Source organism: Sceloporus occidentalis, unplaced genomic scaffold, assembly GCF_023333645.1.
Source record: "Sceloporus occidentalis isolate IW3139 unplaced genomic scaffold, rSceOcc1.0.p SCAF_15, whole genome shotgun sequence".
Classification (NCBI taxonomy): domain Eukaryota; kingdom Metazoa; phylum Chordata; class Lepidosauria; order Squamata; family Phrynosomatidae; genus Sceloporus; species Sceloporus occidentalis.
The window spans coordinates 11184371-11196394 of record NW_028316995.1 but is presented as its reverse complement, the minus strand read 5'-3'; the positions used below and the strand labels follow the sequence as shown (position 1 = coordinate 11196394).

Sequence of the window (12024 nt, the reverse complement as noted above, 5' to 3'; positions counted from 1 at the left end):
CCACTAGTAAGGGAGGATGTAAACATTCCTAGATACTTTTATTTGTTGAAATGTGCAAACGCTCTTTTTTCATATCTCGTGGTAAAATCTCTTTCATGAAGTAAAAAAAAAAGGAAATTCCAATGAAAATCAGAATGGGAATCGACACAATATCATAATTCCGTGCTGTTATAACAACTTTCTGGTGCTCTTTCATGGACTACATCTCCCAGAATGCTCTGGGCGCTTTGAATACCGCCTGGTAAAGCTACAAGAATCAATGAACGCATTCATCATATCATATGGATTTACTTCAGATATTATAGTTTGTCCTGTGCATGTTCCATTCCCATGATCTCAAAACCCGAATAATATCTTTTGCGCCTCTTCTGCAACACGAATCAAGCAAACGTACGTTTACGGAGTTCGTTGAACTTGCGTGATGATGTCACGCCGTCACCGAGTTGTCCAATCGAAACTGTCTCTTCCAGCCCACTAATCATCGAGCGCCTCTCAGCCGGAAAGATGTCGGTGTCGTGCTGATGGTATAGCGTAGTAAAGTGTAGTAGGACCGCCGCAAACTGTTGGCTTAGGATGCAAGCGGATACCGGGAACGTATAATGAGCCGCAAGAAGCTGCCGAGTGAGAAAGTCCGGGAGGAGAATGAGGAGGCCGGAAGGAGACGCAGTTGCAGGGAAGCAGGAGGCTCGGACAGGGAGACCCCGACCAAGGCCACCAAGAAGCACAGCCGTAGCAGGAAGCCCGGGGGGACCCAGTTACCGACTTCAAATGCCTCGCTGCTTACTAAGAGTGAAAGGGAAGAGGGTGAGGGCCGAGAGCTCTAAAAACCCATTGTTTGACCCCAATTCATGGTTCAACGTAAACATAAGTGTATTCCTGTGTATAAAGCACTCAGCCTCTGACTTACATGATAGTTATAGGTACAGGAACACAGCCCTTGTGCCAATGCACCATAATGTCATACCAAAGTATCATACTGTTCCCTACGGGTTAGGCAGCAGTAAGCTTTGCGGTGACCGTTAAGTGAATGCCTCGGATGCACCGGAGTTGCGTGTCACATATGCTGATGCCAATGTATGGACCGTATTGTTAGCTCACCTGAGCAAGGCCCTCCTTTTTTCTCTAAGTCGAGTTGTACAGCCCTGCGGAAAAAGATGGCGCTATATAAAGCAATAACTAATAAGTATGGTTAGAGGTTTAGTAGAAGGTAATATGTTTTATTGGAAAAAAATTTTTTTAGAACTTAAGAGATCTGTTTCCTATAGTTGCTCCTCTGTATATTGGAGGTGGCATTTGTTACAAGCTGGACCTACGATAATCCAAAACCGTAGGATAGCATTCAGAAGGCCTTAAGATAAGAGGCCTACATTTGGCTATTACCCAAAGGCCAATTGGAAACTCATCGCGCCCGTATTGTATGCACAGTTACCCGGTGATCCCGACTGATTTGTGTCACCAGGTAGTTGACAGGAGAGTGACAGCGGTGCTATGGTTGCTTGAATTGGAGAGCTGACATTAGAAGTTGCGTGTCACGTGTCTGTTCCTATGCAAAATAGGTTGGGTGCATCACTTTATTATTTGGTTAGGAACAATGGCATTTGGCACCGGTGTGTAGTTATGGTTGGCTGTTAAAGGCTACACAAAAGTCTGTATCCTAACTGTATCTGTTTAACTTAAATTCTTGAAGCCCCGCATAGCTACTTCTCACTTCTTGGCCATATTGGGTGATACTTTCTGTTCTTAAAGGGAGAGAACCATGGGAACAAGTGTGTGTGTGTGGGGGGGTTTCTTCTATTTTTCATGCTGCTCCAATTTACTTCTTAATATTTGCAGTCTTGGAGGCTGCCATTGTTGTCATTCATGTGATATTTTGTGTGAGATTAATATTTTTTTTATGAACATTCATTACTTTTCCTCTGAAATGTTTTCAGTAGAATTATGCTTAAACAAGAAAACTCCAAAGCGGCTCTCTAAAAACAAACTATGGTCATCAACTATCAACTCTCCTTCCAACGACACAGATCAACAGCATGAAATCTTCTGGGATCCCCATTCGCCAACGCCGTTTAAGCTAGGTATTTCTTGTTTTTGTTTTTTAAATAAAGGAAAAGCTCAGCAAAATTGTCTTAGTGAATGGTTAAAGCACGTGGATATAAGAACAACCTCATAACCCAGACACAAGCTTCATTTTGTAGTTTTGTATTTCTTATGTTTCTAATGCAAATTTAGCACCATTATCATTTTAAGCTGTTATGAATCAGTCTTTAAAAGTGTACTGTATTGAATACTATATGTAAAGACTTTTTCACTACTCGGTTTGGTTTGTTGCAGCTCTGCAGACTTCCCACCGTTATAAATAGATGTATCCTTTAAAAACGTACCTAAATCTTATTTACCGTATCATAATTTATTTTCTAGAAAATGGAAGGAGAAAACAGACTTCAAGCAAATGTGCGGTTGACATTTCCGATATCGTTAATAGAATTGCTCCTAAGGTAATTTCCTGAAAGGTTTTTTGGGTTTCAGATACTGTGCTGTGGCTTTTTACGACAGTAGAAGAATCAATATTGCTTTATGCTTTGTGTGAATATGTGAGCACTGCTCTAGCTTTTATCCATTATACCTTATTATGCCTTTCATTATACAACATGTTGATGCTTTTTATTTGAAGTATTCTTTTCTTACTGCTACGGTTAATGGACTTTTTCTTTTAAGTATATTAATGTCTTTAGTAGCACAGTAAATATTAGGTGAAGTATTTAATTTATTTGTTCTAATACCATTCAGAGATGTGTGTCAACGTTCGGATTTTTTTTAACCATTTTTTGATCATATGGCCAGTCATTGCTTGGCATACAACTGTTCTCTGGCACCTTGAAATTATTAAACAAATATATAGATTGCATGCAGAACACAAAACTTTTTTATTGCTGCAAATGAAAGTATAATTTTTTTTTAGTCAGTTGTATTTAAGGAGGATGTACTGACACAACACAAGTACTCTTATAACCATACAATTGTAATGTTTGAAACATGCGCAGTGTTTATAAGAAGACTTAAGATGTAAAACTTGGTCACAGTCATTAAAGTCTGAACGAGCTCTTGTGTGTTCTTATAGGGCTTGAAATGAATGGAGCTTTGCATCTTTTCTAACTTTTTCTTCCACAGATGGATGATGTTTAAATAATGCATGTCACTGCCTTAAACTCTTAGTGATCTGTTTCACCGTAGTGGTCTCTTGTTTGGTTTTGTTGTGTTCTGTAGGATGAAAAGCCAGCCAATGCAGATGCGGGTTATCTGGGAATGTGGATTGGTGATGATGCCATTCCGTCTACGCCAGTAGTAGCCAGACCTAGGACTAAAATTAGTAGGTAATTATAGTTTCTAAAACGTTCTTTTTGTCCGTGTTTTATTTGTTCCTTGTTTTACTGTAGAATGGAAAATATCCCATCCTCCACGATGAATCTCATCTTTGAGCTGTACAATAGAGTAACATATTTTCAATAATTCTATAGTCAAATATTTAGATTGAACTTTGATTAATTTGAGTAAAACCCCCACCATTATAACAAGGTGGAATGTTTCCTAAAATAAGGAAAATATGGCCCATAACCTTCTGCAGCATTTGTTCAGTTCACCAATCATATCTTAATCTTGTCCTCTTATGCATCACATCAAATGTGTACATTTCATTATGTGATGAGTGTGTTATGTACCCCAAATCTTCCACTTATAAAAACAAAAATGTAACCAGCAGGGTAAACTTGATTTTAAACAAGTCAATTTAAATCACTAGTCACACTTGATTTTAATTGTTTTTTACATGTAAAGTCTCATTTGCTTAAACCTCATTGTTTATTAACTGAACCGGTTAAACTTATTTAAAAAAAAAAAAAAAAAAAAAAAAAAAACTCATCTGGGTCCAAATTCAAAACTTAACACGGTCTTCTGCAGCTGACTCATCTTCATTCTGTTCACAACCTGGAAAAGAAAAACAAGCATTCCTACTTTATTGGGCCCCAACCGATTTCACAATTTGTTCATTCTTAATTGAGAAGTTTCCAAACATGTTCCTTTTATCACAGCACTTCTCATGATGTTTCATTCATGCCACCTGGCCTTGCATTTCTTTCTTGCGTTGCTTGCATTGTGTACACATACCTGCTTTACCCATAGGCAGAGAAACGTGTTCCCAAACTGGGTTTCTTTTGCGACCTGCTGCCATTTTGCTCTTCAAGGGAGGGAATAAAGAACTTTAACCCCTTCATGACAATGGCTGATTTTATTTTTTGTACCCTTCGTGACAATGGCTGTTAACATTTCTGCGGTGCTCGTGTTTAGCTGTAATTTTCTTCTTTCCCATTTACTAAAGCCACACAAGTTATATATTGTTTTTTTTAAGGACACCCATTTAACCCCTTAAGGACAATGGGTTGTTCCTAAACCCATTGAAAACAATGCATTTTGAGCCCGTACATGTGTAGGGCTTTGTCATTAAGGGGTTAAAGTCATGGCGTGCCAGGCACGTCAATTGTCATTAACTGACTTTTTTTTCGTGACTTACCTGGCACGTCAATTGTCGTCAAGGGGTTAAGCTACGTGCCCAAATATCTCAAGGTTTGTTAGCTGCTCAGATGGTTTCACTTTCATTTGTACTGCTTGTCTCTCCCTCCTAACACCTAGAACCTGGTACAGATGTATTTCACTCCAAGCAATCTTGAAACCTAGCATTTAAAGTCATGTGCTCATTGTTTGTACATAGATCCAGAACAACAATATGATTATGGTCTTTTCCTGAAATTTGTTTATTTTGTACCATTTTTACTGTGAAAAAAGTGGATGTTATCTCAGCTTGCAGATAACTTAGATTATCTTAATAACATAATTGAATTTACCAAAAATGTAAATATTGCATGGATATACAGCCTCACGTTATGCTATATTTCATGCTGAATAACCTTTGAACTATAATCTTAAATAAAAAAAAACCTTTAGATTCTTATCCAAACCATTTCAATAAAATAAACTTGATTAAAATAAAGAGCTTCTCATTTGTTTTTCAAATGTAAATTTTATGTATAATTTCATTATATAGTGTTGTAGAATTTGAGTTATGTAATTAAAAAATAGTTAAAATACAGAATATTAATAATTTAACATTATAAAATTAGAATTCAATTTATTGTGAATTGGAGCCCATGTCAGTTCAATGCAGCTCTGTGGGAGCTGGTAATCTCAGTAGGCTGCGGATCGTGGGGACAGTTATCTCTTACATGTTTCTGTAGTAATATACTCAGCACTATTTAGTACGGTGTATACCCACTTTAATATTACCCTACTGAGATTTTCTTTTATGTATTCCATACTTTTTTTTTTTTTTTTTTAAAGGTCACGAATAATCAAAAAAGAGGACGAACTTATGAAGTTGGCTAAGCAGTTTGACAAAAACATGGGACATTCAGAAGATAAAACTGCTTATGTAGGAAGTGTTATGAACAATGATCACGTGCCGTTTATGGACAATATCTCTGAAGAAGCAACTGCACCTAAGTTGGAATCTGCACGTCAGGTTCAGAATTCAGTACGTGCGCAACCATCTAGTCAAAGCAGTCAGAGATCTGTTGACCAGGAAGCTGAAGCAGCTCTTAATGCTCTCTTTGACTCTTCTACTCAGAAGTACAGTGGACGGTTAAGCCAGGGTTTATCTGATGTTTCCGCAAACAGCTCACAGGATCCTCCAATAAAGGCAAAAGACAATACAAACGAAAAACACCTGCATGCTAAAGATCATGGTGAAATCTGTGAGAAGCCATCAAGTGCGAAACAAAATACTTTAAATTGTCAATCGAACTCTGATATATTGAACACCCTGGTAAGCAATAACAACCCAAAACAGGATGTAACACAAAAAAAATTTCTTGAGTGGACTTCTCTAAACTCGAAAGTATCAAACGCCACAGATGATTTTGACGATGATTGGGAAACTGATTTTCTCGATGATTCTTTTGTTATGCAAATTACTCAAAATCCTAGTTTGATTGCGACTCCTAAAGATGATTCTCCCACTAGCAACTTTTGTCTCAATGATCCAATTTCTTTAGCTGCTGAAAGCTCTAAAATACCAAAAGCACCTACGCAATGCATGGACTCCTCATCAGGTCTTAATAAACTAAATAACTTTAAATTTGTACCACGAACATCAAACCCAGGGGTGGTTGAAAAACCTATTACTAACAAACCTGAAAAGGTCTGTATATTGAACAAAGCTGTTGATATTAATGAGGGTGAAAACGTTAACGCAAAGCCTTTTTCCAATGCAGTTTCTCGGGTACCGTTAAAATCTCAAGTAAATTCAGTGCGATCTGTAACAAAACATACTAATACACCCGCTGTTAGTGAACATCTCCCCAACACTTCTAGTTTCAAAAGTGAAACATCGAAGGAATGTAGAAGGACAAGAAGCTTTACAATGCCGACATCCCATTGTCAACAAAGCGGTCTTCCTGTAAAGACCTTCCCCCAGACTATACAAGCAAAACATGCAGGGAATATTAACAAAAGTTCTGCCCACCACGATGAATGGGATGACCCCAAATTCTCCGATGAGATCCTTGATATGTTTTGTGAATCTGATGGCCTATGGGAAACTAATGAAGAGGATGATGATTTGCTGTATCAAGTATGTGATGATGTAGAAAAATTAACTCAGACACAAGTGGAGGATAAAGTTGATAAATGTGAAAACATGCATTCTGCTGGCTCAAACTTCAAGAACAGCACAAATGTGGGAGTAAGAACAAATCAAGGACAATTAGTACAAAAATATAAAGATGGAACCCAGATCACTGCTGCCGGTGTGGTCAACACGAGTGTTGTAAATAAATGTAATGGACCATCTTTGCCTTTTACCGCATCAACAAACAAAGCTACTACTCATGGAGGTGGATACAGAATACGTGGGAATTCTTTGACTGCTAGTCAAAATGACTTAAGAAAAAATAGCCAAGTAACTTTAAGCAGGTCCACCTCTGTGCCTGTTGGTGGGCAATGTTCTTACAGTAAAACAGTAAAACCACTTTCGCAAAATCCAGTAAGGCATGAAAGTGCTGCATCCTCATCAAAGAGTTCACTGGCACCTTCGAAATACTCATTTACACGGATTAAACCTTCACAGCTTTCCGTTCTTCATTCAAATAGCACACAAGTTGTTGAACAGAACAATTCTAAAGACTTTACTTTGCAGGATACAGGTGCAAATGAGAAGGAAAGTAATGTCTTCTTCCACGGAAATGTCAAACCTTGTCAGCAACCCTCTTTGAAAAGGCATCTATCAGAGTCTTTGTTACAGTCTGCCAAAGGTAAGTAGGCCTTTTTTTCCAGTGCACCGCTTGTCTCACAGCATTATCTTGATCCTTTTTGTTGCGTATAGAACGCGTTACTGGATTTTCATAGGGACCGTGCCTTGATTTTGGCAAAGGCAATCAATAGAGTGCTGTTTCTGAGATATACTTTGGCGCTGCTGTCAGTGTCAGCAGTGCCCCCTACTAAGGGGCAGTAACAAATTCTGTGATAATGTTACATACAAACCCTAATCTGGCACAAAATTCTAAGCCCAAACATGACATTCCAAGATTCCACAGTAATTGTGCCAAAAAGTATTTTACTTAAACGAGGAAACTATACATTTGGCAATCGTTATTTTCTTTAAATTGTATAGTCTAACCTGTTAATACTTTATTTTTCAGTTTTCGTTTCTGAAGAAAGAAATAAGAAGTGTTCGATGGAAGAAATTGAAAGAAAAAAGCAAGAAGCTTTGGCTCGCAGACAAATGAAAGCGCGCACATTTTCCAACGAGTGTGCCCGCACTTAGCTTTGTACGATAACCGGTTACTGACTTTGGTTGTACCTTTTATCATTTCTTACTGTAGTTTCTCCGTGAGAAGCATGACAAATTTGGGAGCGCTATTTTTAATATAGTTTCTTATCTATATATATATATATATATGTGTTTACAGTGGTAAACAATTCTTTATTTTGTAATATTTGTATCATAAGTAAAGGTCCTGTATGTTCAGGATTAAGAAAGCTAATTGTATTTATCAGATTTATTCCAAAATAAGGATTTTTTTATTCCTTGTTAAAAAATGCATCTTGTTTCTAAAGTCTAAATACACTACTTTAGGTTTAACATCTTCTCAAATTGTGTCAAATATATTTGATTTTTGCAAAGAGAATCATAATTTGTTTTAACATTGTACTCGTGTACAGTGCTGAATAAGACTTCCTATCACTCCATGAACCACTTGAAAGAAAAAAATAAAACGTTCAAAATTGTAAAAGTTTATTTGGGAATGTGTAATGTAGATGTTTATTTCCCCATGAAGACAAAATAAGCTGCAGAAGTACCCATGGACCATGGCATGATATTTGGTGAGCAGGACTCCCGTACCCACTACAAATACAAAACTATGCAGCCATTTTTTTATGCTAAGATAGCCAGGCTGAGGAGGCTCTGACTTTGATACAAGGTAAAAAGAGAGCAAATATATTACATATGATGAAATAGTCACAAGTTGTTCCTCCAACCAGTTATAGCTGTTGAAAAATTACAGATCCTTAATTGTGACAATTTAATTCAGAGTGCCGAGCTCTTAAAAAAAACTCAGTGAGACCCAATGTTATAGAAACTTTTCAGAATTATCCGACAAATCAATACATTTAACAACTTTGTACATTATTATTGATGGAATTTAGGTTTTATTACTAACATTTTTTACAAATTATTACAAATGCATTGTGTCACCAATCCAACAATAGCCTCATTCTATTGTTTACCTAAAATGCATGAAGTTGAAGGAAAAAAATCCTCAAGGTCGACCCATTATTTCAGATTATAGATCTATAATAGCAAAGTCTGTGAAAGGCGCCAAACGCCAATTACAGAAGGTAGAATTATCACATGACCTTGATCAGGCAAAATTGCCAGTTTGGATGTTGTATCACTCTATTTGTATGTCCCTCATGATATGAATCAGGACAGTTAATTTTTTTTTTCGTCTGAGTGGTGATGACTTAATTAGTATATCTACTAATTAATGATATTGGTTTAAAATGAATGTCTGGATGAGTCCTTGATTTTTTTTTTTTTGATCTTTTAATGACACAAAATTTGGAAGGGTGAGTAAAAGCTTATTTAGAAAATCTACATCCACAAATAGTTTGTCGAACTGGGCTAGTCGTCGCCCCCCTAGAACGTAACATACCAATTGGACAATATCTAAGAACACAATGGCATTGTTCTACCTTAGCTGATTTTAAAATAGCAGATGATACCTTTTTTAATGACAAACATTCCTACAATATAGTCTTGTCTGCTGACTACAATACACTATTATATGAAAAATCCATGCAGAATGAACCTAAACAGACCAGTATAGCCAACTTAGATATGGGTTTGGAAAATGTTAAGTAAATTATACATATATATATTGGTCAATGTCATTCTTAGATCTATCATTAAGCAATATCCCTCCTCCAACTACCACATTTCATCGAAAAAGTAACCTACAAGACCTCTTGTCAGCTCTGATATGCTACGATTGAAACTTCGGATCTGGAAAAACAAGCTCTCTTTATGTGGGACTGCAAGATTAGTAACATAGTAACATAGTAACATAGTTCATAAGGTTGAAAAAAGACCAAAGTCCATCAAGTTCAACCTATATACATATTGTGTCCCTACTGTGTTGATCCAGAGGAAGGCAAAAAACCCTTATGAAGCAGATGCAGATTAACTATGGGTCCAAGCAAAGGGAATATTAATCGTAAATTATACGAGGAAAATCCTACTGGACGTATAATCCTTCCACCTTGGTACCTGATGGAATGAAAGAGGGTTTCAATTATAAATCAAGACTAGAATTTTTATTAAAAATATTTATTTTAAATATTGAGTCTGCATCAATGTGTTAATATATATGATATAATATAGATATATATATATATATATTATATATATTATATACTTCTGTATAAATGCTTGGGGTCACTTAGTTGTTTTCATGGAAAAATAAGGAAATTTCATAATTAGAAAAAAACATAATGATCAATTAGCCTTTTCAATTTTAATTTAGCATACCAGTAGGACACAGAAGTGATGCTTGCTGATAAAGGGGGAACTTTAGAGAACTACACAATCTTCATAAATATTATACTTGGGTAAAAGAAGCATTTTCCAACTCATGTCCACAAAATTGCCGTGAATGAATTAAAACACATGGATACTCGGGTTATTCTCTTTTTACACTTTATTTTCCTGTTGTTGTATGAATGCTGCATAATGAAGATAGTTCTTCAGACTAATTAATCCTTAATATGATAAGATCATCTATCTCATTGAGCCCAATACTTTTTTAATTGTTCATTTTAGTCAAGCATCATTTGAACAGAAGTCAATTTGCAATTTCATTAGTGTACTAAAAAAGCCTTGGGTCTATTCTTGGTTTAAAAAAAAATGGAAGAAAAAAAATCTTTGGCAAAAATTCATAACGGATGTTAATCCTATAATTAATTCTATGTATCAAGTAAGAATTAATGTGGCCTGCAATTTTATCATAAGTCATTGTGCCAAGATGTTCATTTTGTTCTACCTTCCCCTTCACAGTAAAAAAAAAAACATTTAACAAGCTCTATAGCAAAATATCCAGGCGACTAATGACGAGCATTGAAACAACATTCACAGACCATTTGCTTTGATGGCATTTCAAGGTTTCCTTTTCTTCATTTAAAGCTTATGCAAAGGGATACATAAGTATTGCTAAACAGCCTTTAAACAAATCAAAGCACAACGGGGTTTTTCCTTGTACATTAGAGCTTCTATAGTTAAATGGAAATATGGTTTTATAGGAAAATTCTAAAATAAAATTTTAGTTTGAGGTAAAGAAAAATATTTGCTCTAGGGCCAAGAGCAAGAATGCTTGTGATGCTTTTAAATTCAGTAGCATTGGATTCTCTCTTGCCATTGCACACACATGCTACACATATATACTCATACTAACACATGCTTATACACACTAATGCTAATACACACATGTACACACACATTCATGCTAACACACATGTATACACTCATGCTAATATACGATCTAACACACACATACACACTAACTTAACATACATACATATTCACTCCCTATCAACTCCCTTACCCTCTCTCTCACTCTTTCCCTTCTCATCCACTGGACCACCCCCCCCCTTCCATGAGCCTTCATTTTAGCTGCTTTTTTCATGCAGGGTAATGTAACATAACGCCTCATGTGACCACAATGAGTTCTGGCCTCCGTGAATGGGCCAATCCAAGTCAGACTGGCCTTTCTTAAAAATTTTGGCCCAGTCCACCCCAGATAGCGTTGTACCATGTTAGCCAAAGAAAGCAAAGATAGAGCAAATCTAGTAAAAGATTATTATTATTTATTGTTTTATATACTGCCATCATATTCCATAGCGCTATACAATGTGATAATACCTTTATTGGCTAACTGGAGTATAACACACTATCTAGGTCTCTTATATCAGAAGAAGACACCTAGATAATCTTGAAAGCTTAGAATCTATTATACTTCAATTAGCCAATAAAGGTATCATCTTTACCATTTCATTCTGTAATCACTCTCAATATCAAAGTGGGACAGTAATCACATTAAATTTTTTTTTATAAATTGGTATTGTCATGTATTTATATTATTTTTTAAATTGGTATGTTTTATGTGCCTGAAGAACATGTCATAACTCGTAAATCATGGTTAATGCCTAGATTACTTGACAGCGCATAGTGACAGCCACAGGTAGCCACAACATCTTGAAATTTGGGAACTTTCTGCCCACAGCGGCTTAAACTTCAGCCCAGGGATTACTCTGGTATGTTCCCTTAGCAAACGTTGGATGGATTACATCTGTATTTCAAAAATGGAATTGTTTGAAGTTTCTTTTTAGCAGATTTGTCCTCACCACTTAAGTTATCATAGA

General features: G+C 36.3%; 1 protein-coding gene across 1 annotated transcript; it reads left to right on the top strand.

Annotated features, from left to right (window-relative positions):
* Positions 1-599: 599 nt before the first annotated feature.
* ETAA1 (ETAA1 activator of ATR kinase) lies at positions 600-7870 on the top strand. Its single transcript, XM_089481393.1, has 6 exons — positions 600-804; positions 1932-2075; positions 2419-2495; positions 3265-3371; positions 5389-7358; positions 7746-7870. Exons 1-6 carry the CDS (start codon positions 600-602, stop codon positions 7868-7870), a joined length of 2628 nt encoding a protein of 875 aa, XP_089337519.1.
* Positions 7871-12024: the final 4154 nt, after the last annotated feature.

What these genes read in the sequence shown, in the direction of transcription:
- ETAA1 (XM_089481393.1), top strand. Translation starts at nt 600, where the DNA reads ATGAGCCGCAAGAAGCTGCCGAGTGAGAAAGTCCGGGAGGAGAATGAG. An exon ending in GCCAACGCCGTTTAAGCTAG is followed by an intron (nt 2,076 to 2,418) that starts GTATTTCTTGTT and finishes TTTATTTTCTAG; the next exon opens with AAAATGGAAGGAGAAAACAG. An exon ending in TTAATAGAATTGCTCCTAAG is followed by an intron (nt 2,496 to 3,264) that starts GTAATTTCCTGA and finishes TGTGTTCTGTAG; the next exon opens with GATGAAAAGCCAGCCAATGC.